Source organism: Corvus hawaiiensis, chromosome 5 (genome assembly GCF_020740725.1).
Source record: "Corvus hawaiiensis isolate bCorHaw1 chromosome 5, bCorHaw1.pri.cur, whole genome shotgun sequence".
Taxonomy (NCBI): Eukaryota; Metazoa; Chordata; class Aves; order Passeriformes; family Corvidae; genus Corvus; species Corvus hawaiiensis.
Genome location: NC_063217.1, coordinates 42,414,342 through 42,441,761, shown reverse-complemented (window position 1 = coordinate 42,441,761; position 27,420 = coordinate 42,414,342). Strand labels below are relative to the sequence as shown.

Genomic DNA, 27,420 nt, shown 5'->3' with positions numbered 1-27,420 from the left:
GGACTTTTCATTGATTCATTTTCTAAATGCAGGATGAGTTTTCTGAATGAAAATTACAAGAAAATTAGTTAAATGGTTCGCTAAAAATATTTTTAGGTTGTTCATCTAAAAATATTCTGGGCTAGTATTTCTACCAGCTCATTATTTTTTTCCTCTGATGGAAATGTTATCGATTGATTTACACTGCAAAACGATTTGGCCGATCATGAAGCAGGATACGTAATGTCTTTGAGAAATTCTGAACTATCTGTCACACAGTTTAATGTTGTTCACATTGCTTAAGGCCTTAACCTACCTCCAAATATATAATCTTTTAAAGCACCATTTGAGATGCCAGAGGGTCTGAGACATCCACTCAGATGTGACAGGTGTGACACGGTTGTTCCAGGTTCTTCTTTAACTGAGGAAGACCAAGGAGGCACTAGGTGCTATATCTAACCCCGAAAAGATTAGAAGAGCTGTCTCCATTTCTAGCCAAAGGAAGGAGGTTCCTTACCTGCACAGTTTTCAACATCCATATTTCCAGCTTTAGGCAGCTGTGTTAAATGCTTAAAGCTAAACAGTACCAATGCCCTTTGCCTGCTGCATTAGTGCTTCATTTCACTCTGATGTCATTTCAGCATCCAATATCTCAGTTTCCTAGCATTGGAAAGAAGTGTAATGTCATTTGGGCTATCTGCACATCTTCGTTTTACAAAACATTCGCTTTTGAAACTTACTTACAACAGCAGGTATCAGAATTAGGTTAAAATGTGTGTGTCTGTTAAGAATAATAAGATTCTTGCCCTGGTTGGCGATTATACACAATAATGGCTGGTGGCTTGGTCTGCTAGCATCTGTCTGAGTATGCGTTTGGAAAGAAAAATATTGAGGTTGCAGACTGGAATAATAAGCAAATGTTGGAGAGAGTCAGGTTTTCCACTCTTATGGGTTTCATAACCAGAAGAGCCCATCCTACTTCTGTCTCCTCCATCAGCGACTTTGTGACCTCCACTCTCATAACCTTCAAAAGCTGTGTACTCTTTCAGGGCTGCTAGGTCTCCAGTAGCATCTTAGGCAAGGGCTAAGAAATGAAGCAGAGGTGAAACCCCTAACCTTTTCTGAGCCAACAGAGAGGGAAAACAGAGCTATGACCAAAAGAAAGCATGGGGGCAGATAAGCTCAGGGAAAGTCCTACTGTTATCTATTTCCTATGTGATCCAGAGGAAGTTTTCCTCTTCTGGCTACTAAGTCAATCATAACAAGAGCCATTTTGCTTCATGTTAAATATCATCTTCATTAGTTACCTAATAAAAATATTTTATGTGCATTGTGCATGTAAATTACAGATTTTTAGCTGAAAATGCCAAAAAGTATTTGTGGTACCAGTAGCTACCCTAATTTATTTTATTACTTCAAGAGGACAGTTATTTTAGAAGACTTCTCTGTTATTACTCTGCTTTATTGTATATAATGTTATTTTGAAGTGATTTGTTGAGGAGATGTAAAGGTCATTTACAGGGGAGAATTTTTTAAAATACAATAATCAGAACTTTCTTTTGTAAAGTATTCAGGTATATAAATTAATAAGGTGTTGTGAGGATTTCTTTGTTATAGTAATCTTAAAATAAACTATCTTTCTTTCAAAGAAAACAACCAAACTAAAGCCATTTTTATTTAATTTTATGTTTTCCAACTGTTCTGCATATGGTTCAGGCTTTTTCAGAGGAACTTTTTTTAAAAGTTCCCTGTAAAAATTATTTATTCAAATTTCACAGAATTTAGAAATAGACTTAACAGATAAATTGCAGTAGCAGGAAGGGGAACTACCTCAGTTAAGATGGTGAATTCGAAGTTTTAGTCCTAAATGAATCTTCACCACCATTAAGTAGTCCTTTTTGTGTAGTTTTGACTCATTTTTTTTCTGTAAAGCCACAAACTATTTATTTTTATTATTGCAATTGTGTCACTGTAATAGAAGAATGAATTTCGATCTGCTGCATGTGATTTCAGCCAAAAAGTGTTGGAAATATTCAGAGCATCAACACTACTTTTCTCATTTTTGCTAATAGCAGTATTAAGCCATTTTTTTTTTCTACTGAGCAGCAGAATGACTGCAAGTTGTCAGGCTGGGATGAGCCAAGAGTCAAATGTGGTTTATTTAAGTGGAGGATGTCTGCCTGGCAAAAGTTCACATTATTGCTAGCAAGCTGTTTTCTGTGTCTGTCAGTGAGTAGGTTTCAGAAACTCCCAAGTCACTCTGGACTCTCTCATTGGCCACAAAATGGAAGACATTTAATGTCTTACTAAATATTTGTGAAGCAACAGCCTAGTGCATAAGAAAAGGTTTCTTTTCTGATTGACACACAGTCAGTGAAAAGAGATAAATAATTGGAAGAAATTGTTCATCCCCTTCAGCCAACATTGCATTTCTTTCAATGCTGTCTCACATTGCAGTTGTGCAACTTTATTCCTGGTTATTAAGTGATAACCAGTCCCTGGAACTATATTCTTCCCTGGGGAAGCACAAGTGGGAAGGCTCGAGGAAAGGGGAAAGCATAGAATGATACACCTTCTTTTTGTGTTGACTGTTCTTGTCACTTGTGTTGATTAAATATCCTGCATGCAGTCTTCTGTAACTGCATTGTTTAAAGACTTTCATGTCTTTGAGTCACCTTGGTGGTAATCTCAAAATTACCTTTTCAGATTACCATTTCAGATATGAGCCTGAAGACTATTAACAAAAGTTAGCATTGAACTTTGTGCAGTGCTTTAAAAAGTGGCTGTGGCATAAATACCTGTATTTCTGCCTGTGAGCAGACGTAGTCTGCGTGTTTGTGTGTTGGCAAGAATGATGTGAATGTTAAATGGTGCAAGACAAATTCTATTAGTATTGATTCATATTACAGGGGGCACAGTCTTGAGTGCCTAGAGTTTGAATAATGTGAGAAACGTCATCTCCTGTACAATACTGTGAATGAAATACATTGAAAATGTCCATTAGAAGAGCAGCATTCAAACTCTGACTCATAAATGCTTTTTTCTGTTATCTCCAAAGCATGGGAGATATGGTTGTGAGGAGCTTAGATAACTGTGTGAAATGGGGGGCTCTGAATTCTCTGCTTCATTCCTCACTGGTGGCAGATTGCAGAGCTTACATTCTTGACTACTCAGAGATATTAATTCACTTACCAGCCCATCTTAGTGCCAGGGAAAGCTGATGACACTGCTTTCAGACTGAAAATGGCTTTCCACTTCACTGACACTTCACTGTAACTAGCGTTCAGGTGCTGCCACTGGATCAAGAGGGTGGAAGCTGGTGAGCAGCTCTGTGGGCTGTGCATGCTGTCAGCGTTCCTGGACTGGTAGCCAGTCACACACATGGCTGACGTCTCTTTTATTTCTTTTCTTTCTCCCTTCTAGCTGCAGTATTGAAATACGAGAACAATGTTATGAATATCAGGCAGTTCAACTGCTCCCCTCATCCGTACTGGCTTCCAAACTTCATGGATGTATTTACCTGGTCCTTGCCGTTTGTTGGTGAGAAGGGTATGTATGGAAATTGGTTCTGTTCATAAAAACTGCAAAATTGTGTCATAGTCATTGTGCATGTGGCCTCATTTATTTTGAAGGGCAAGAATAGTTTGAAGACAGATGTCTTGCTTTTGAGGACAAAGTTGTAGAAACGGGCCTGAGAGGGGCAAGCAATTACCAATGGTTAATCACATTTCTCATATATTTTTATAATTTCCACTCCTTCCAGGTGATGATGCCATCACGTTTCTGCTGCAGAAATAGATCTTATGGCATTGCAGGCCAGAGGTGCATTCACTAAACAAAATTCTGATTTGTTTTTCTGTTATAAGCTCTTGAACATTCCCTTAGGTATTGCTTACTGCTCAAGGGACATCTCAACAGGCTTCACTACATGTGGCTACATCTTTACTCACGTTACCTTTATGGGTGGGTTGCTTTTTCATCAGAAACACAGAGCTGGTGATATTAAGACCCAGTCTAGCTAACCATTCCTGGAGAGAGTAGAGGGATGCCAGTAGGAAGGAAAACCTGCTCCTCAGCCCCTTCTGTGCACAGGACATGTGGTGCCTGATCGCTGGCAAGAAGAGCCTAAAGAACACAAATGATGTTTTATTGAAACATGATGCTCTTGATGTTGCCTGAATGCAGTTTCGTGGTATGAATGGCAAGCACACAAAAGGCATGAAAATACTTTGGTCTAGCATATTAAATGAATACAGAATGCAAACTGCCTAAACCCCAAGTCATTTTATTCAGTGCCCGAGATGAGGCTTGCTTTGATCCATCCGTTATAGAGTATTGCTGCAACAGCAATTACTGCCAGAAAACTATAATAACCTCTTAAAAGCTGCTTGGAATAACAGTTCTCTCTTAATCGACAACTGGAAATACAGCCAGCTGTGGCTCTTACCTGCAGTCATGACCAGCTTTGTTGTGAGCTACTCTTTTGTTTGAGGAAAGCTGCTGGTGAGACGCCTGAGGTCTCTGTGAATAAAGCAGATAGACAATGAAACAGGGATTAACAAAGAATAGGCAGCTGTTTGCACTAATGGAGACGTGACATAATCCTCACTGACACGTGTTGCAGGCTCTTGTGAAGCAGATAAAACATTTTAATTTTCTTTGGCCGTAAACTCAGCCAGGCTGTTTTTAGGTTGGGCATGTTCTCCACACATGTTGCAGCCCTGTAAGATGTTCTGTGAGGTCGCTTGTTCAGAGGCTTCCCATCAGCAGCCTGCTCAGGTGAGGCTGCAGCATGCATGGTCAGAATTGTTGAGGTTCTGAGACCATGGTGTTCCTCATTCGTCTTACGTCTTGGGGGTGTTTTTTTCTCCTTCATGTCTTCCAGTGGTCACACTTACCAATTTCTTGGGAATTTTAGAGCCCAAAGAAGTGAAATCACTATTTTCCTTCCTATGCAAAACAATATTCAAGGATGTAAGCTTGTTATTTATTTCCTTTTTTTTTAATATAGATTTTTTCCCTCAAAGGCCAACCAAGGTAGGAAGCTATTAGTTTCGCTGGTTGTTATTAATGTGGAAGGTCTTTCCACTAATACTGTCAAAGGAAAATATTAAATCCTTCACTAAAGTAGGAAAAAATCTAGCCTTGTCCCACCCTTCTAATGTTCCAAGCCTTCATAGTAGTCACAGAAGAGAATTTTAATAACTACTTGACTAAAAAATTAAAAGTTTCAACCTGTGTAGCTAGTACAAGGCTAGACAAGCCTGGTAACACTTTTAATGTTGCTTACTACATTTAAGTGTAGTGAAGTTTTTCTTAATCTGCTAATGGCTTCACATTTTACCTCATAACTTCAGCTTTTTTTTTTTTTCCTCTAAATTGCATTTCCTTGGGTTTGATTTTTGGTGGGGTCATTTTTTTCACTGTTCTTACTCTGTGTGCTCTCTGGTTAGTGTCTCACAGTTGTCTTTCTGGAAAGAAATGAGGCCGGGGTAGGGACAGCCTGTGGCTGACCCTTTTCTGCCCAAGTTGCAAAGTAAGCAAGCTGAATATAGTCTAAATTCTCCAATAATGATATATCTATTGAATATAGGCTAATTCCTCCTATAAGGAATGTACACTGTCTGGTCTATTTGTCCTGGAATTCAAGGGACACTGAGGACATCTTACAAAGGTTAATGTTTTGTTGAACTGTAAGTAGTGTACAAAACCTGGATAAATAGAGAAATACTCTATGATTCCTCTTGTTGCACCTTTTTCCACTGGAATGTTGTTCCCATTCACTGGGCAGGGAAGTCAAATCCTATTGCAATTTAGGAGCAAGAGGAGAGGGGTCAGTTCTGTTACCCAAGTTGAGTGAAAGGCAAAAAAAGTGTTGAGGGGGAGAAATCAAATGTTACCTACTTCACTGACAGTAGCAAAAAGAGAGATCATTAGCAGATTTTTTTTTAAGTCTCTTTGTTGTGGTGTTCATAGTATTTGGAAAAATATTTATGGAAACTTGTACTTTTTATTAGCTACACAAGACACTTTCAGCTTCTGTTACTACAAGTCCTATTGTTTAAAAAGTGGGTGCTGTTATTGCACTCAATTTTCATTCACACTACTACAGCTAGAGTTGGCTCTCTGACAGACCAGGGAAGCTTATTATCAACATTTTGCACTTGTTTTCCATTTTAGTGACAGAGATGCTGGTAAACGTGCTGAACATCTGCTCAGATGATGAACTGGGAACAGAGGAAGATGGATTCGATGGTAAGAGCCTCTGCCCTTGGTTGAGATTGTTTGCCTTGAAATTACTTTAAAAGTTTATTTACTAACCATGAAATAATTTTCTGAGTCCCAGTTGAGTTCTATGCCACTGAAAGCTGCTGTTGTGATAGACTCCAATGGATTTGCTTACCGTGCTTCAGAAAGAATTAATGGATCTGCCCTGTTCTAACCCTTTTCTTCATCTCGGTCCTCTAGTTAAAAACTCTATGTTCCTCCACAAAATGTGGCTTGTGTTGCCACAACGGGGTCAGATGATTTCATGCAAAAGATCACAGGTATTCTCACAGTGAGTTTAATTATATCAGTGAAATACTCTTCCTACAATGAAGTAAGCTTCTTGCAGAGCTCCTTCCCAAAACATTGGTACTGTGACTTTGGAAGACTTGTACTTGAAGTATTCCTTTAGTCACCTCTTTTGATGTGCTTGAGTGTCTAAAGGACTTTAAAAAGCAATAGAATTGTTAATAATAGGCATGTAAACACAGAGAGAAAATGTTCTAACCTGACATTGCTGCTAAAAAGAGAGAAATGGTCAGTTCTGTTACCCTTTGGGTTGAAGTTTATATGATGATTAGTTGCCTTATACCTGTTGGTTTGACTGTAAATGATACAAAGTATCTCACAACTTGTAGATTCTTAGAGGTCAATTTACTTTTTTAGACATAATTTTCTGTTAGGCTGTGCAAGAGTAAATAGCAGCTCTCTAAAATGTCCCTTCTCAACTGAGAAAAGCTAAAAAAATCCCATGCGTCCCTGTCATTCTTACTGTGAATGCTTTCAGTGTTTAAAAAAAAACTATGAAAAGTAATAATAAATAATCTATCTAATAAAAATAGTCTATGAAAAGAACAGAAATACTAAAACTAATTTTAAAAAAGAAGAACCTGGAAAACTCTAGCACTACTGAATATTCTCTAGATGTTTTTAGGCAGAATGAACAAGGAGAACGAAGAACTTTCAAGTAAGACAAATATTTAATGAAGTTGTAATTAATAATTAAGCTTCTCTTTCAAAGTACTTATTTTTATTCTTTGGAACAGGAAGCTAGATCACAGGTTTTGCAAAATGTTTCCTTTGTGATGGAGAAGACTGGTATGGATGATAGTACTTTGATTTTATTCTGAAAAACCAGATGGAATTCCCTGTTCTGCATCGGCCATAGAGTGTGGACATGAGCAATTATCTTACAGGATGTGGGACAAAGACTGAATTATTGAAACCAGTAATCAGTGAAGAGAAGGAAACACCTGTTTGAATATTGTGCCCATTTTTTTTCTCATTAAATTTAAATAAGTCACTACTGTGTAATTAAAGTAGCATGTGAAATTGTATGGAGGCATATGATGAGTAAAAACTGTGTCAAGTTAAATACAGTAGCAACAAACCATGTGCTTAAAATCCTTGGCTCAAGAAAGCACTTAAGCACAGGCTGAAATCCCACTGAATGCAATGCCAAAGCAAAGACTTTATGGGAAAGATTTTTAAATTAATTCAGCCTTGGCCTAATACGTCCTTTTAAAGTTGTACTGTAAGCTTCCATTGGGCATAGACAGGCCAATGCCCGTAGTCTTTTTCTAAAATTTTGGAGTGTCATCATTCCCAATCCTAAGTGACAGTTCAGGAGCACATTTTCAAAAGCAGAATCAGAAATACAGAGGTGTTAGGGGTCTTGGGGAACAGCAGGCCTCTCCAGCTGTAGAAGGTTGCTGCATCTACTGTGTTTTTTCTGAGAGGAGAGTGAACCCCCATCCCACCTCCCCCCTCCCTGGGAGTTTTGCCATGGCACTCCTCCAGGCTTGCAGCATTGCAGTTGTCTGAGCAGGGAGACGGGCTGAAATCCTCTGGGCTCGCATGTGTGTGTACTGCATAACGATGTCTAACAGCAGTAAAGTTTCAGATGAGGAACAGCTAAGCCATTCCTGCTACTGTAACACTAATACTGTTATCTAAATCTGCTTTCAGTTTTTTCTGTATGAATGATTTCTCTGTGTAAAACATTATGGTAAGGAAGATACTAGAAATGTAGCTGTCTTTAGCATGTGTAGCTAAAAATTATAGCTGGCATATGTTCATGTCTGCTTTCCCAGATAAGCCCCTTACAGCTGTAAAATGGGCTCTGTGACACTGGTGCTGCAGCTTGCTGTGGCCTCACACTTTTACCTGCAGCCCACTGGACATGTTAGGCTCATGGGAATCATGCACATGGAAGAGACTGAAGGATTCAGACATTAAAGTAAATTTGAGGTTGATTTAAATTTAAATAGAAGCTGATATCTGTGATGATTCCTTAGTGGGTTCTGATTTATTATCTATACAGCAAACAAAAATCCTCTTTCTCTCAGAGATAGTTGAGTTCCTTCTCTTTTTTCTTTTTTTTTTTTTTCCTGATAGCCTTGCCTTTTGGGGGAGAGAAGTACGAGATGTATTTCATTTGTGTTCTCAGTGAAACAGACCAGAATGATTACCAGCTCAAAACTGTTTCTGTAAGGACTGTGTACTGACAGTCTTGTAGTGGCTCAGTATTTCCACTGTTGTTCTTCAGTCATTTCTCTCCAGCTTCCTTGAAGGACTAGTCCTGTTTACCTGCTGACATTTTTTTAAGCAGTATTTCCCATAGAAGGAAATGCCTGATATCTGCAACAGCAGATGCATTTTGTTTTATGGAATGATTCTTAAAAGTCATTGCTATTTTTAGATCATCAGTGGTTTGCAGGGCTTGTTGCTGATTTCCTTTCTCTCCTTGCAGTTTGAACATGCCCTGACCTGGGTTCCCACATGTAGTGAGAATGGTCCATCACTATGGTTTGCACTGATCATTCATTTGTTCCCTTTTTTTACACTTTCTTGTCCTCTGTCTTCCCCTCTCACTCTTTCCTTCAAAACAAAGCCCCATTAGTATTGCCTGACTTCACTGCATGGTGTTCTTGTGAGCCCTTTCTTTTTTTATTATTATTTTTAGTTCTGAGTCATGTATGTTGCATCTAGCCATGAGCAGGATGCGCAACAGCATGTATTCCTTTTTTTCTTCCCTGTCCCCCACCTTTTTTCTTTCCCCTAAGGAAACACGTCATGGGGATCTGATCAATTAGTTGTAGGCAGTTTGTATGTAAGCCTACTGTGAAAAAAGCCTAAATATCATAATGCCTTTTATCCCATATGTCCCTGCTGGCCTGTATTGGCCTTTTGGTTTCACTCGCTTTAAAAATGAGAGAACATGATAGGTCAAGTTTCCTTATCTCTGATAGTTTTCTCTTGCTGTACTTTCTCTTTCCTGTTTGCTGTGGTGGTGGCAATATAATCTGATCCAGAAAAAAATGTCTTGGGCAAATGTTAGTTCGTGTGCTGTATGTTTGTGCATCAAACATATCACTTAGCAACAGGAGCTGCAAATACCTCTACCTAGCCAGCATATAGTCAGAGTTCTGTTTTGTTTTAATTAGCAACATTTCTGGCCTTACGCATTTGATTAAATAAACTAAACTGCTAATTAAAAGGGTACAATAATGCAATAAACAATTTGACACAAATGCACTGCTTGCTTTGTATGTATCCTTATCATGATTTGGCATGAAGACACTCCTAAATTACCTACATTCTTTTTTTGTACTGCCTTCAACATTGTGGCTCTCGGCCTTCCCACAGAAAAGCCGCTGTCAGAAAACAGCTTCCCAATACAGTGCTGTAGTTCCAGCCTAAAGAGAATGCCCAAGTCAGGCATCTCCTGCCAATCATAACCTGGTTGTGCTGTGAACAGTAGTATATGACATTTGCCACATCACTTCAGTACAGTAAACTGTGCCTGGGGCCAGCTCAGCAACAACTAACAGAGACTGATAGAGCAAAAGCAAGGGCCTTGTCCTTAGGTCTGTTACTTACCAATGCCTCGATACTGGTGTTCATGATATTGCCTGATGAGAGTCTTAGCTTGCCAATGAGTTGATTTTTAGCTGGGAGAGAAATAGAGGGGTTTTCCCAGTGGTTTGTATTTGTTCTTCCTCCAAACCAGCAAGGCTGGGCTGCAGTGCATACTTAATTTCTGTGAGTTGGTGACAGAGTGGCATTTTAATGTAATCTTTGTATTTATTTATTCACTCTGTGATTTGGCCAGATGTGGTTGTTTCCATGCCCAAAGCATTTCTCCTGTGAGCTGTATTACTGCACATTGGTGTGCTCTGCCTCTGAACCGACCTAGATGCCCAGTGTCCCCAGAACATGGGTCGTGGTGCAGTTGTGCCTGGGCACCAAGTGCTGCACTTGTCTTGCCCTCAAACAGTTGGTTTTAAAATGCAGGACCTTGTACAGTGGTGGCATATGAATTTGCTCACTGAAAGGTGCTGGACCATTTGGACAAACGCAGGCATGCAGTGGGTAGCACAGATGCTGGTAGGAGCAGCGGGACAGCTGTGATAGTAAGCACCTCTGTGAGATACCAGGTGTAAATAAACTGAAGGAATTGGTTTGATCCTTTTAACAAAAGAGGCATCATCATTCAGGCACACCTCATATGGCCATGGTGGGGCTGTTTTTGAGAAGTGGTTAAGCCTTATCAAAGCAGCAGCAATAATGTAGGAGAGTCTGGGTTTGAGAGGTGGTAACACCACTGCTGCCTGCATGTCGATTTCCTGCAAAACCTACTAACAAGGCTTTAAGTTGAAAAGCTTTCTTTCTTCGTTTCTTTTTCCTATCATTTTCAATCTGTTCCTTTCCTTTCGGATGTTCTCTGCTTAATTTGTTTCTTTTCTGTTTTTCAGACTTTACTTAAACATTACATTTCCATTGATGTTGTCAAATGTTCTCTGTTTTTTTTTATTTTCATTCTACAAACATCACTGATCTTTTTCTTTCCCCCTCTTTGGAATTCATAAGAAGATCCCATTTATGCACAGAAGAAAGGTACTCAATAAGTTGGAAGGCTTAAGTTTTATTAATTTTCCTAATGCTTAACTACGTAATACATATTAGGATACCAATGAGAGATTTGGGGTTGACTTTTTTACTCAGCATTGTTTTGTATCTGTGCAATCCTACATCTCAGAGTATTGTCAGCATTTATAATCTTTTTTTTTTTTCCCTTGTTGTGCTTCTTAATCTGAACATTTAAATTACATTTCATATAAATCTTTCATATCCATCTTGCAGAGTCTGTGTTTGGATGATACAATTCCAAAATCCAATAGAACTTGTTAAACTACTGAAGTAAGATTTCAAAGTTTTTATTTTATCCCCCATATAATTTTTACACTTCAATTTTAAACTTTAAAAAAAAATTCCTCCATGCAAAAAGGGTTTATTTAAATATTGGAAGGTCTTTTAGAGATGGTTTCCAGCCTGAGTCTATGATTGTACGAAAGAAAGGTAAAATCTTAAGAGGATATCAGGTAATATTTGCAATGTTTGCCCGTAGCCAGTCTCAGGTTTTGGCCTATTTACTTTCACATAGGTGTGTGCTTAAGTGTAGCTTAAGTAATTCATAAGGATTTGCAGTAATAGTGAATTTCAAAATACTAAACTAGACACCCTTGGAATGTGAGTCTGAGATTTATGTATAAATAGTTAAGAAATCCAAATACTGTGAGGTTAGTGATATTCCATGAGAACTAACAGCAATAAAACATTCTGAGTATCAGGTGTGTTATTTAACAAATTACGTTAATAAAGCCAAATAGGATAAAAAAAATTGTTAGTAATATTTACTAAACATAAGCCATTTTCACAAATTTGTTGCATTAGGAAATTCAGTGGAGACCAAAATCTTGTGAGTGTATTTTTTAGTAACCTTTATGTGTATCAATGAGATCCAAAATACTCCCTTTGAGCCTTTTGCGTTTTATGATTAAGGGGGGTTTTTTCCATTCTTTTTAAGTGTAGGACACTGTATTTCACCTCAGTCGTAAATTATATTTTCAGTTCTCAAATCTTCTAGACTGTAGTCTTAGTTGCTGTTCAACTTTTTGAATATCCTTATAAGATATACCAGAACAGTGTGGATCTGTAATAAAACAAATAGGGATGGTGATACTTGTGGGGGAAGAAAAAAGGACAAATCATCCTTAAGTGTTTTCAGAGTAGGAAAGGCTGAAAACCATGTCTTGTGTATCTCGAGAGTATAGTTCTGTGAGATCGTAGTAACTGAGGCAGGAAGGTACCCCCTACTATTCCTGAAGTACCCAGCTGAATCAGTGCTGTTTTATTTAAATTTTTCATTAAGCTGTTACAAGTATATTTTATTTAATTCAGTTACAGCTGTTTCTCCCACTCCTTATTGTCTAGAATTAGACATTTATGCCCAAGTGTTCATATCTGGTTTTATCTTTATAGGTTTTATATATTTTAATTATATTTTTATCTTTATATGTGGGAGATTTGAAAGCCATCATTCTGAATATCTTTTAAGGAGAAAACTAACTCTATTCCACCCAAAACCAGGACAGTATCCTGGTATTACATCATATCAGGTCCCACATTTTCCAATACACCATCACCTTTCCTGTTTTTGGTAGATAAACACACAGCTATCATTCCCCTTAGTCTATGGGCTATCCCTTAAAAAGTCCATTGAGTTCATTAATTCCATGACCTTGAGCTCCTGTCATAACAGTTTTTCAGGGCAGGAAAGACGGTGTGTGGTGGTGTGAGGTGTTGGATTGTTGCATGCTGAAGCCAGTTCTGATTCCATTACCACTTGTCCAGTTTCATCAAAGCTTATTCTTCACTAATGTGGTCCTCCTCATTTTTGCCCCTTTCTGCTTATTTAGCTTCCCTGACGGGCTCTACAAAATGGATCAATTTGCTAGGATTTGAAAACAGAAATTCTCATTTTTGCCCTTGAATTCTGGAGTAACAAAGAAGGAAGCATTATTGTGATGTGCAGTGGTGTCTGAACAGGCAGGAGTTGTCAGGCAGCATCCATACAAGTCAAGGTTACCTGTCCTTCAAAAACCTTTAGGAGAAATCTTCGTGATGTATGTGGTTATGATTGTGATAATTAAATGAAACTGGTTTTCTGAGTGTAACAGAGCATTCTCTTGGGGATGTGGGGGATCCTTATTAAAAGAAATTCTTTGTAATAAGTACTACTTTCTTTTTCCATTCAGGTGGTTCTCTCTTGCAAGTACAGACTTGGATTATATCCAAGTAACAAGTACACCTCAAACTCAGCTGAACTGTAGTCTGTTGCACTATACTTTTTTTTTTAAGGCAGAATATTGTGTGAGTTCACAAATTTCAAAGCAATTGTAATTTTGAGCAGGCCATAGCAGTACTTAGAAGGAAGTTGCTCCATGGAACTTTCTTAATTGCTGCCAGCCAACACAATCCTTACCATCTCATGATGGTTTCCAGGACTCTGCCCTTAGGTTTTATTATCTTTTAAATAATTTTTAACTAGGAGTGGGAAAAACAGTCTTTTCAGTTTTGACTACAAATGTGGCTTAGTTTGGCAAACTGTAGCATTAATATGATGTTTCTTATATTTAGTGTTGAGAGTATTTAGTGATGAATTGTTTACAAATCCCTGTAACTGTTTTTAATGTGTTCTCCATAGGAGCAACAGCTGCTGCTCGAAAGGAGGTTATAAGGAACAAGATACGAGCAATAGGAAAAATGGCTAGAGTTTTCTCAGTGTTAAGGTAAGGTTTTATGCTGGTTTGGATTTTTTTAGTGTTGGGGGTACCTTTGAGTGGTTACTTAGAGTACTCAACTGTTAAACAGCAAATTTGCTATTTAGTATACCACCCAACTGAGTTCTACTGCAACCTTTTAGAGATGGTTTTATTTATACAATGCTGCTATTTATTTTGGCTCTGAATAGTCTTCTTCCTCAGGCCTTTTGCTGAATATAAAACAGACAAACAAAAGACATCAGCAAAAAAAATTCCAATTACTATTTTTAAAGACTTTTGCTCACCAGGTGTACTAATTAACTTCTAGCCACTGTGAGGCAAGCGTTAGATGTGGAGAAAGGGTATGTCATACATCACCTCTCTTGAAAAACGAAGTCAAATGTCACACTTCGTCACCCACAGATGTTGCTACAGCCACGAGTTAAGATGACTAAAGATGAAAGTATTAAGGTCATTTACCTAGAAATCCAGGAAATGGTTGTGCAGGCAACAGCAGCTCGTTCTTTGGGCTGCACCCCCCCAAACACATGAACATTAGTAACTAATTGTTACCCAGTGTTTAGAACTCTCCATTTGATGTCTCTGAGCAGAAGAGGAAACACGCTGTACTGCCTAAGTCTAAATATAGAAAATACAGTTCTCCCTCCTTTTCAGCAGAGGGATTTTTTCCTCAGGAAACTGTATGTTGGTCTGCTGTAGTCAGTTGATGGTTATTATGTTTAGTGGAAAATCACGGGAGTTCCACAACTTTTACTGGTATGATTGCATGGTTGATGTAAGAAGAATAAATAAAATAGTTGAAGAATATACTGTTTAATTTCAGTGGAAACTCTCCAACTTGCTTGCTTTGAATGCAGCATGTCAGCAGTCGGCAGGTTTTCTGTGGGGCTTTTCATGGGCACATGCCCATGCCTTGCAGATTGCAGGAGCGTAGCTTTAAATAGCAAACTGAGATGCAGAGCTTTGTACCTGGGGCTCCCAAAGTGTTACAAGTGAGTTAATGGTGATGCACGAGCTGCTTCAAAGTGGTGCCCATAAAAAAAAAAGGTTGGCATCATGCCTTTTCCCTAAACAAGATAGAGGGGTAATCAAGTGTTTCCACCTTCTCCTCTGTACCAAGTCTGGCAGAGAGCGTGGAGGTGGCTGCTACCACCTTCATAAAACAGCACAACTATTATTCTCTAATGGTAGTTGAGCAAACAAAGTTTGGGAAACTTGGCTTTCTCCCATAACCTTGAACCACACCTTCTGGATGGACTGTATTTTGTTGTGAACCACCTTTTTAAATGTAGGATTAATTCAAAAGAAATGTGAAGTTCAGTAAGCAGAAGGATCTGAAATTGGATGATCAGCTGATATATTTGGGATTTTGCAACTTGGAGATGATTGACATCAGCCATGTGTCAGACTTTTTCAAAGGGATCTGTAGGGCAGAAGCTTTTCTGTGGTTTCAAGGATACAGAAGAGGGATACAGAATAATTCCTGCATGTGCTCTGTCGAAAATGATATGCATTAGCCTCATATCTTAAGTCTACCCCAGCCAAGACCAGCACAGCCTTTTACAATTCTTAATTATTGATGGTCCTGAAAACTTTGCAGGAAAGATTGAAGATGAAGAGTAGATTTGTTCTCCCTTAGCTTTAACCAGCAAATACAGCCCATCCTCACTGTGATCAGAGGCATATTCAGCAAATAAACAGGTACCTCCAGTGCATGGTTTTGGTGACCAGTCTTCCAGGGAAATGAGTGACATTTCATCCCAGCCTCCACTGCCCCCCTGGGAATACCTGATCTCTTTTCTGAGAAAGGCTGATTCTCTTCAGCTAGGTGCCAGGCTTCTAGACAGCAAAAATTGCACATGGTTGATCTTGCAAACACTATTCCTATAGAAAAGCCTTGGATATTTTTTCTGTCTTGACAGCGTCATCTACATGTAAGACACAAGTATCAGGTAATTGTGTGTCACCCTAAGAAGACTGCAGTGGCACCATCATCTATCATCTATCTATATACCAACCTATTTTGGAAACCTTTGAAGTTCCTCTTTGAGTCATTGTGTTTTATGAAGTTTATTTCACTGATTCTTGAAAAGCTTTTTGAATGATCAGCACCTGATCTGACCACCTGCAAAGGACTTAGTCAATCATCTCTTCTTCACACTGGAGTGGTCCCTTTCCTTGAGGATGCAACTTGAATGTAAAGCTGAAATAATTTCAGCCATTTTAGTTTAAAAATTAGATATCAAAATAGTGTTGTATTGAGTTTCAAATGTTAAAAATCAGCTTTGCTGAAAATAGCCATCATAGGAAGATTTGCTTTAGCTAAATTGAAGACTTCACAATTCCTTGTCATTGCCTCTCTTCAACTTTGTTTCTCAAGTCTTACTTTTCTTTTGGTATATTTAGACAGGAGAGAGGTAAATAAAATATTTAAACAGTCTATTATCCTTTTTTTGAAATGGAAAGAAATGACATCAAATATAAATTAAGGAACATTGATGGCTAAAACATCTCAATATTTGTGACACGCATCTTTCTTGTGTTTATACAGTTAAGAGATAATAAAAGTACAGTCGATCAACTTAGCCCATGAGGGTGAAGCTAAAAGTGCCATTGCTGTTCAATTAAAAAAAGAAAAAAAAAAAGATCTGTAATGGACTGAATAATTGAGAGAAAGCAAAAGATTAGGTGTGTAACTGTTGATGATAAAAATACTGTGTTAATTCTGAAAACATTTTGCTCTTGTATTAGTTCCAATTGCTTGGGAAACTTGCAAGGAAAATGGTCACAATTTGAATTTGACTATTACATAATAAAAAGTGAGTGCAAGCAGAATTATTTTCAAACTAAAAACAGAACTTGAAGAGTACATGTAGTAGGTAAACAAGAGTTGTTTAAAATACGTGAGTCATTCAGGGCATGTAGGTCTAAAGAAAATTTTAAGTAGCAGAATTGCTGAAAGACAGTTTTTATAGACAAAACCACATTATCCTCAAGTGAATGTGGAACTAAATTCTGTCTTTGTGTTTGCTTCCTCCAGCTTAATGTCATTATATGCTTCAAAGTAAAGCACTTCAAAATAGGTTTCTCTTAAAGAATTGGGGTCAATTTTGCTGCTGAGAAAGTATGTCATCACAGGCAGCATTACAGTCCTTGTAGAAAGCTTTACTTAAAGGCTTCTCTGGATAGAGCTGCTGTATTCCTCTTGCCATGTATTTAAAAACTCTATGTATTTGGAGACCAGCAAAGCATATTTCAGTTTCCTAAAACAATTTTCTTGAATCCATATTATTTTTAGCATACAAAATTATTAAGGACAATACTAGCAAGGATGGAAGTGCTTATTAATTTTAATGAGCATTTAGCTGCCTTTCTTTAAGTGGCTGGTGATCATCAATAAATAATGCACCTGCCTGCTAGTGTAGACACGAGCAAACTAACAGTTTAAGTTGATTTTGGACCACACAGTGTAAAATGCCTGAATGCATTGTTGGCAATATCTGATTCTTCTGGTCCTCCCCCTCTCAGATTTGGATTAACAGACATATTGTTCCGTAGGTGCAGGTTATACTGTTAATGATAGTAGAGTCTGCATATGGTGTGATGCAAAGGTTAAGCATGTACACAGCAGTGAAGGGGATGTTATCACCAAATTCAGTCTGTCTTGGGAAGGAGATGGGAGATGACAAAATCATTGCTGGGCCACGTGTAGCTTAAGATGTCTGAAACACATCCCATGTTTTTTAAAAAGACATTTCCTTACTTTTGGTGGTTTTATTTTTCATTTCTTTTTCAACTTTCGCAGAGAAGAGAGTGAGAGTGTGCTGACACTGAAAGGTTTGACTCCAACAGGAATGCTGCCCAGTGGTGTGCTCTCTGGAGGAAAACAAACACTGCAAAGCGGTAAGCCTGTTTGCCTGTGTGTCTTGTCCAGTGTAAAAAAACCAGTTGGTTTTCAACTGCAGAACCTAAGAAAAGTAACCACAGCTGTCTCAGAAAAAAAAAACAATGAACAGAAGAAAACCAGGAAGTTTGTTGTGCTGGAGCATTTGTGAGCAGCTCATGTAATGCCACTTCTCAAGACTTAATACATACCACCGATTTTCAGAGAAAGGGGGGAGGAGGGAGCCCCTGAAAATCAACTGTTCAGAATGGCAGCTCAGGATTGTATGTGAAGTGCACTCTCTCCACTGTTTGGAGCATCTTTTGGGGTGTTTTTTTAAGAGAAGCCCTTCATACATCAAGTATTGAAGGTTCGACTTAGATAATGACACTCAAACTCTTATTTTATCTGATTTGCTCTTCCTCATAGAGAATCACCATTGGAAAATGGCTCTAGAATTAGATTTTCTCTCCTAGAAATTCTAGGTGACAACATGAGCACAATTCCACTCTGATTTAAACCCAAGTGAAGGGAGGCTCTTACGAACACCATGTTTGCCTTGTACACAAACACAGTACAGATTGACAGTTTTATACCAAGTGCTTGTTGTTACAGGAGATTGGGAAGTCTATAGTAGGGCTGCCTTTGTTTCCTTTTGGAATAAGGAGTGCAAAGTATTTAATTTATTGCTGGAAGCTCTCCTTTTTTTTTCTGTGTGTACTGCTGTGGAGTATATTGCAGGCACACATAAAGGTCTCTCATTTATTGAGGTTCTGTTGGCAGTAGATGTAAGAAATAGAAATGCTTTATAACCTTAACAGTCTCAGCCTCTTGTTTTCCTGTTTCCTTCCTGGAGCATTCTTTCTCTGTATTTTTCCCTTTACTGTCTCTTTTACCTAGAAGATTCAGGTATACAGTGGTAAACCTCCTTTTCCCCTTTTTTTCCCTTCTCTTTTTTCTTGTTGATGACTTCTGTGTTATGGACATAGTAACGTTCTGCTTTGAAAATGCTGCAATATGATTTCACAGGAGGCCTTTCTTAATCGGTTTGGGGTCTTTACCTAGGCTTTTCTCCACATACTTGCTTTACATTTCTCCAAAAATTTGGTCCAAGGAAACTGTTATTGTTGCCCTGGAAAAATGTTATGAATAGAAATGAATTTGAGAAAATTTCCAAATGTTCTTGTTAGAATGACTAAAAGGAAAATCTTCTCATACTGCAGTATTCTGGCTCAGTGAAACATTACTATACACAAGCTTCTGCATTAGTTAACACGTAGTGGCCCATTCACCAAATACTCTGAAGTGTGCATATAGTTTCTGTTAAGCACACATATTGCCATATGTATTAACAGAAAATATGAGTATTATGTTCTGTTGTGGAAGTATACATTTTAGTCGTCATTTTTTCTAATGTGTCAGTGCTGGTTTGGATCTGGTTATTCATTTTAATTTCTCATCCTAGTTACCATATTTCCTTTTCTTTTAAGTTTGCATTGGTTTTGTTCCTTGTTTTTTTGCTATCTTTCTTGCTCTGCTGCTTGAGAGGCATAGGCTTACCTTGGTGCATGAGGGTTAAATCCTCTCATATCCCCATGCAGCAAGATAATAGTATAGATATTTTAGAATATATCTCAATCCATATTTAACATTCTAACTGGGAAAAAAACCAGTTTGTGTTTTATGTTGGGGAAAGCAAGACAAAAAAGAAGAAAGGATTTCCTAAAAATTTGACTTCTTGAGCTATTCTCTAAACCAGAGAAATTCTTGAAAATCAAAAATTCTTTTAAAATACTTGCTATATTGGATTGCATTTAATGATTTGCATCAGCTTCTAAATCTCTAACTGTAAAAAAAAAATGCCTACCAAAGCTGATGGGTAAAATTCAAATGAAAGAATGTCTTTAAGAACAATTAATGGTTTCACAACAGTGGTAACATGGTATTCATAACATTGCAGCAATCTCCTGATTACAAGCTTTGCTCTCTCTGACCAGGCTTTGCAACTTTGGAGGTCCAGCAGTCAATCTTATGTCTATATCCATTGATTTAAGTAAAATATTAGAAAAATGTTGCTTTTCAGAGGCTAGTTTGACAAAAAGAAAGCTTACAGATGGAGCAGACTGGGCAAGGTTGCAAGCAGAGGCAAAGCTTTTTGAGTATCCCGTGCTGTGGGGATGTTTCTTTTAGTCAGGAGAGAGAAAAAAATAATTCTGAAAAGTTGTATATGGAATTCCTTTGCATTGTACTGGCGCTAGTACTTTTCAAGCTGATGGTGTAAGTTGTATGAATTTTGTGCGATGGCTTTATGCCATTTTTTGTTCTCTTTTGACAGGGCAAATCAAACTGCTCTTAGAGCTGGGAGAATTATATAATGACCTTTTCAGGTCAGATGTGCAATATGGAAGACATTTACATTTTGTAGTTCTTTTGAGTCAAAAGAAAACTTCTTAAATGTACCTTTAAAAACTTTTAGTTTGTGAAACTTCTGCTTTAAAACAAACTCCAGCCTAATTCAATCTGTGAATTACTGTTTTTGTGTAAACATTTCTCTGTGTGTCTGTTTTGCCAAAATCCAGCACTTACAGTAACATTAGTGTTATAGCTCCTTTGCTGTTCACTGACTTGTTCTTAGAGTTGAAATCCTCTGCTCATTTTTCTCATTCGTTTTGCTACCCCTTTCTTCTCTTCAGCTACTGTTGAGGCTATTGAGGCTGATGAAGGTAAATTGGCCAGTCCCCTTTCTGTTGGTGCCACAACAGATAAGGGCTCTGCTGGGTGTATTCATTTTGCTGTAGCTTGTACAGATTGTGTGGGTGTTGGGCTAACAATTGTGGCTCGGTATTAACCAAAATGTAATTGCTTTAAAGGGGAAAGTGTTTTTTGGTTTTTCTTTCTGTTGCTGCTGTTGAGGTTCTTCTCTTTCTGTAAGTTACAAACATGTTGGAATTGCTGTATGTTGAACTAAGCACTGCGTAATGCCACAGGAGGAGATCAGGGAACTTGGATTTCATGGGACATAACTTGGCAGCAGCTTGTAAATGCTTTGTGACACATAGCTCAAAAGCTGTGTGCTGGAGGCTGGCTCAAACTATCCTCAGCAATTTCTGGTCAAGGAAAACATGTAGCTTTTTATATCTTCTCTCTTTTTGTTGGTTTTGTTTCTTTTTCCCGTTTTCCTTATTTTTCCTCAATTTGTTTCCTTTCTTTTAGGTCACTAGTAAAAAAATTTTATTGGTCTTTTGTTACAGTTCAGCATGTTTCTGTTTCCCTTTAAAAGTAAAACAACATGAGACATTTGTCTGCAAGATGTCTGCTTCCTTTGGTAGTGGCAGTTTACACACTGGATATTTACATTATAGCAACCATTAACACAGGCACCATTTTAGGTGCTTATAAAGTGACTGGCTGCCTTAGAAGATTTCTGAACGTTCAGTATTGAAAACTGGTGTTTTGTTGACAGACCTCTAATTTAACCCTTAACAATTTTTAACGCTACAGTTAAAATTGAAGTAAACGTGTTGCAATGCAGATGTACAATATTTGTTCAGCATTATAAAGTTTTGGAAGAAGAATTTTCAGAATTCCCCTTTAAAACAAAATTCTTCAGTTGTATTTTGTTCTTGCCCCTCTCAAATTTTCAGTGGGAACTTTTTTTTTTAGTTAATTAAAAAAAAAAATCTGGTGATTGTTGTCCTTTGGTAAGATGTGCCCTTTCGGCCAGTTGAATTTGTTTTTGAATTTTGTAAAGCAGTGAATAAAATTACAGAACAAACAAGTAAGAGAAAATACAACTGCTTTCTAAATAGCAGTGAGTAAGCTGCTATTTATGTTGGAATTATCTATTCCTATCAGCAATCTCTAATCTGCAGTGTGCATTCTTGTTGACAGTTTGGCTGTTTTCTGTGATTTTCTGTGACTATGTGTTGTGTTTTAGTATACTCTCAATGTAACCTGCTAATACTCGTTGTCTGACCAGCAACTACAGTAGAGCACCTTCCTTAGTGTTACAGACAATAATGTGTCTATTGGAAATACAGTCCCTTGAATGTGCCCCTGTGCCAGCAATATGCACCCCTCAAGTTAATTCTTGATTTGCCATCCTTGCTAGTTAGACGCTGTCACCATAGGCACAACTGCTGTTCTACACAGGTGAAGCTTCTGATGGAGGAGAAGTTTCACCATTGGCCAGTTGTCCCTCAGGGCCCAGTAACACCAACTGGGCTGTGCTGCTGGCAAGCTCCAGGACATGGCAAGTGCTTCAGCTTCAATGCAGCCATCCATTAAATTATTGCTTTAAAGGATTGGCATAGGTGCTTGTTAGACATCTTCATTTTGTGGTAGAAGGTAAATAAAAAATAAAAAAAAAAAAAAGCCAACCCAAAAGGCAAACCTTAAGAAAACTCACTGTATGACCTGTTCTGTTTTCACTGCTCCGTCCCTGCTCACTTGACTAATCACCATTATGTTGTTGTTTCTCTGAGCTGAAGTATAATACATGTTAAAAACCATGCCCTTCACAAAGTTGCAATGTAACATGTGAAACTGGCTAAAGAACTATATCCTGAGGCAAACAGTATCTATCAATTTTCACAGGAAAAGCTGGCAAAATCAACATGAAAATGCCTTTTCTTGCTCCCCCCAAAATACAAGGAGTGGTAGCTTGGCACCAGGGATCTTCTGGGCTTTTGGGTGTGTTAGCTTTTTTTTTTAATGGAAGTTACCAGCTTGTCCAGAGTCAGAACTGCATATTGGATGGAGAGCAGGCGTTCTTGGGCATGAAGAGAAGAGGGGAGAAGGAATACTGAATTTGATCTCTGAAACTCCCCTACCGTTTTCTCCCCAGGGAGTTTGCAGTTTCCTGGTACTAATGCACCATTTCTGCCCTTTGGCATGTTACGAAAGACACTTAGCAGAAATTCCAGTTCTGGAAGTGCAGTGCATTGATTTGGTGCAGATAAGAGAAAAAACACACAGAAGGCTATGACAGATTATCTATGGAGCTGTGACCTGCTGTTTGCCTGCAGTGCTTTTTTTCTCTTTTGCTTTAAATCTAAAGATCGTCAACACTTCAATTAGAGAGAGAATAAAATTAAATGAAAATCACAGTCTGCGAATACATTCCTCAGCCTGTGGCTTCCTTCTGAGGTTGGTGTGGCCTCACCAATGTCACTGCTAAAAAGCAGATCAAAAATCCTCAGGATCAGTTGGAACTTTGGTCCTTTGTCAGTGCGTTTCCTAAGCTAAACTGTACAAATATGCCAAAATTACAATATCCCTGATCTGTGTTTCATGGTGTTACTGCTGTTTGACTCAAGCTGCTGTCTAGAAGTCCAGGGTTGTATCAGGGAGGGTAATTTCCCCAAACAATCAACAAGCAGCTCACCTCTGTTGAGAACAGAAGGCAACTTGTTGTAGGGTCACCCCAGATCTTCCCTAGCTGTAATGTATATCCCACAAAATGACCTCACTATGTTGTCACCATCTGGAACTAGCCAGCACTTTTTACATGATCTTTGAAGGTCAGGTGGGAGTTTTGCCTGCTAATGGGCATTAGGGCACAGTGTCCTTAAGGCTGTAGGCTATGACAACAAATGGCAACTCACCAGCTCATGGCTGTGCCCTCTGCATGGTTCCTAAGTGCAAACCGTAGTTTCATGTCAGTGTCTTGGCGTTCTAAGCTTGAACCCCAGTGGACAACAAAATACTGGAAGTTGATGGTATTGAAAACAATAGTTGTATTGGAAGGGACAGTGGTGGTGAACCCAGCTCTTTCTGAGTATGGTAAGGAGTTGGTGGTGGTGTCAGATCTTCTCACTGCCACCTTCCCAAAGAAGGACTCTTGCACTTGTTGCTAAATCGGGGGAAAATCTGCTGAGAATTTTATCTTGCTAATTTTATTTTTTAATAATCCTTTATTTAGCTATCAAAGGATTTTCACCCCAGCATAAGATCACTAGCTTCGAAGAGGCCAAAGGCTTAGATCGAATTAATGAGCGAATGCCTCCGCGCAGAGACGTGCCATCCGATGCCAACCTTAACTCCATCAACAAGGCAATCTCCACAGAGACTAATGGCACGGACAGCAACGGCAGTAATAGCAGCAATATCCAGTGACCACTGTCCGGGAGGGGGGTTGAGCTGCAGGGCGCAATGGGGTTTGCTGCATGTCAGCACTGGGATGTTCTTGCCTCTGATAATAGCTTACTTGCTCTGGGGGCCAGGTGTTGGATTCAGTTTACAAAATTCATCTACAAAGAGATCGTCAACTTTAATTTGGTGGGAGGGCGGGTGGGGGAGAAACACCTCCTTTGGATATGCCTTTAAATGCTTGTAGAAAAATGAAAGCTCATGCTGGTATATATTGCAAAGTTAGGAGAATGAACAGGTTTTCCTGCTACATTGGGAACGTCTAGCTATGTTACTGAAAGGCCTTTTATTATGTTACTGGACATGAAAACTTTGTTTAATTTCTTACTAACTATTGTAAGTTTACAGTTGCAGCACTCAACATCTACAACATCGAAACATTTTTAACAAAATGTACAAACTAAATAAGGACTATTTATTGATAATGTTTTGCTACTCTTGTCAGACAATGGCTATGAAATAAATTAGGCACTCTTTAAAAATACAGAGAAAAAAAGAAAAAAAAAAAAAGAATGTTGGAAATTTGTTTAAAATGCCAAAAAAAAGAGAGAGAGAGAGAGAGAGAGAGTGAGAGCGAGCGAGCGAGAGCGACAGTTTAATTTTGTACAGATTACGCTTACCTCAGGTTTCTTTAGTGTGCTTCAATGCCCTTCTTTAAATACAACACTTACCTTACTAATTTGGCAGCAATTATCTTTTTCTTTGTTTAAAAAAAAAAAAACTGGAATAATAACATTTATCTTTTTTTGCTGTTTATATTTAGGGGGGTTTGGTTTGGGAGGTTTTCTGGGGTTTTTTTTGGTAAAACAACTCTTGGTTGTGGCTTGCTGAATTTAAATATTTAAGAGTGGTGCATTTTTAAGTATAGTGAACAAGACACCATATTAAGTGCAGTGAAAAGCATCTATATTCTGTAAAAATCTGCCTATGCATGTTTTTTAAGAAAAAATGGCTGTATAGGCCTGTATGGGACTGTAATGCGCTTAGTGGTCTGACTTATACTGGAAATGTATGTATACTGGCGTACTTTATATTCTCTAAAAAGAAAATGCTTAATGCCTTTGAAATTTTGTAATCAAAAAAAAGCTTTGAAAAATCTAAGGGGGGAGAATATTCTTAAAGTTTTTAACATAAGCTTGTCAGTGCACATATAGATGGGTAGCATGTTTAGCAAACCTTGTGAAATTTAAATAAGTTTGTAGTTACATGTGAAATTCTAAATGCATGATAACTGTTAATGTCATAATGGTTTAGTCATTTTGTTCTGTTTTGTCATGTGCCACAAAATGTGTAATTTTTTCACTTTTTTCCCTTTGTATATCAGTTACGGGTTTCAACTGGTTCATTCTAAAAAAGAAAAGGAAACAAAACAAACAGTCCATTGATATTTTTTAACAATTGTATAAGTGCCCAAGTAATTCACTACAGCCTACAGCCTTGCCTTTGTAATTTGACTTCAAAATGTTGGCAATCAAAGCATGCACTTGTAACAATGAAAGAAGCATTTTATATTACTACTCAATAAAAATGTGCATGAACTTAAGCATTCTTCCCTTTCTTGCTGTCTCAGTGGCAGAAGCACACAGGCACTGCGTGCGTGTGCTTCTTGCTCTCTTTTGCTTTGGACAGGAGAAGACCGCCAGTGTAAGAGATGAGGGACTTGTTTCACGATTCAAGGTCAGTTCTTTACTAAGAAATAAACCTGTATATTACCCAGCTGTTCTAGATTACTGAATGTCCGCAGACTTCCTCCAAGGTCTGGTTAGAACATTGGATTTTCACTGAAATGAGTAGGATGTAACCCACAAGTAGAGTGCACAAGAAAACAAGTGCCCTCTATGTGCTTTCCCCTTATCTGGAGTGCTTGAAAAGGTCAATGAGTATAATTTACAATGATTACAATTTCACATGTCAAATGCTCTCTCTTTTAGTCAGAGAAGAACTTTCAAAGCTCTGCCTTCTCACTTTCTCCCTAACTGTGCTCAGCATCCTTCCCCAGTCCATCATCCTGCGAAGCACTGACAGATGATGCCAAGTGGTGCAATGATGTGGGTATTGCCTTAGTCCTCTTTTCAGGTATCATTATTAAATATAGGCTCAGTGCCTGCTTTCTTATATGTTTTTCCCACTTTAGCTCTCCCTAATTTTGTAAAATATGACAGGTGGCAAAAATAAAGAGGCTTCATAATATCTGGGAGTATTTCAGATGTAATTTTTCATTTCAGATTGTGCAGAGGTACAGCACAGACACCTAGAGTCTGTGTGTTCATCTGGCGGGTGAAGCTGTTTGTCCCTCTGGTTAACGGGCACGGTGTGTGCAGAGAGGAATGGTGACATTTTGCGTGACCACTGTGCTGCCGGCTGAGCCCAGTGTGTGTGCTCACTGAACACCACCAGTCACCTGAGGTAAGCTCTCCTGTGTAGACGTCCTGTGCCACACCCGGCAGCACTGCTGGGCAATACAGCAGCGTGTGCTGTCTGCTTGCATTTCACTTGGGCCCTGGCAGTTCCACCAACCAACCTGACAGTAAGAAAGGGGTTTTTTTGCTCAGTAGTGACTGCATAGGCCTCTCAGTTGGTAGATTTAACACAAAAGATCCGTGCTACAAATCAGAGGTGGGGCTAGAAATGTCTGTTGTAGTTGCTGAAGAGTTCAATAGATAAGCAAGTCAGCCCAGGCTGAGTGATCCACTAGGGAATTTACAGAGTGTTTGGTCACAAAGGTGATTTTGGAACTTTTTATATCTCAGAAGAATTAGAAGTGTCCAGAGCATGCAAAATAGCAGTGTCCTGTGTATCCAGGTAAGATGGTCTGGCTCCTTCCTGGAGCAAGCTCCATCATCCTACCGTGAGGCAGTTTCTGAATGGTTCCAAGGGATAGTCTAAGCTGTACTCAAATGTTCCTGGAAGGACCAAAAACAATTTCCAAAGCTTATCTTGTTTCAGGGCATCCAATCTCTTCTAACTTTCCTTCTTTTTTCCTCATGCAGAAGAAACTCTGGGTGAACTTGAAGAAGAACCCTGGTACCACTGAAGGCTGAGCTTTGGATTCTGTGGCCTCAGCAGTGATGTGTCATGCACTGGACTGTGTCTCCCAGTACAGATTTCTTCCTTCTTACTGAATACCCCACCTTAATGCCCAAACTGTCATTGGTGCCTACGTCAAGACTTACTGTATTTTTTAACCACTTGAATCCTGCTCTGTGAGATAGTGTTTGATACATGTCTTATATTTTATGCACTATCATAATTTCGCTTTTCAGCTATTAAGGAGGAAGTGCATTAGCTCTTAGTGTACATTTTCTGCAGAAGACAACATTCAAATTTTGTCTGGGTTTTCCTCCAAAACTGTGGTAGATCTAACCCTGCTTAAGCTTGTGCCAGTGTTGCCAACTGTTGGGTACAGATAGAAATTCTTTCAGCATTTTCCTCTTCTGAAGCCTCTTGAGGAGTCCTGATCTCTCTCCTCCCTAGCTTTCATTTTTAGTGAAGTGGCATTCAGAGTGTGAAATA

At 38.6% G+C, this 27,420-nt stretch overlaps 1 protein-coding gene across 3 annotated transcripts in view; it reads left to right on the top strand.

The window, feature by feature from the left end:
- PPP3CA (protein phosphatase 3 catalytic subunit alpha) overlaps positions 1–25,450 on the top strand; it is a 177,272-nt gene extending 151,822 nt beyond the window's left edge. For 2 of the 3 annotated variants that reach the window (XM_048303071.1, XM_048303070.1), the window contains exons 9-14: positions 3,403–3,528; positions 6,160–6,234; positions 13,796–13,880; positions 17,680–17,777; positions 20,451–20,480; positions 23,681–25,450. In XM_048303071.1, coding sequence (XP_048159028.1) covers positions 3,403–3,528; positions 6,160–6,234; positions 13,796–13,880; positions 17,680–17,777; positions 20,451–20,480; positions 23,681–23,874 — 608 coding nt within the window. In that variant the 3' untranslated portion in view covers positions 23,875–25,450. The remainder of the gene's footprint in view (positions 1–3,402; positions 3,529–6,159; positions 6,235–13,795; positions 13,881–17,679; positions 17,778–20,450; positions 20,481–23,680) is intronic. The other variant, XM_048303072.1, reaches the window with a different exon arrangement.
- Positions 25,451–27,420: the final 1,970 nt, after the last annotated feature.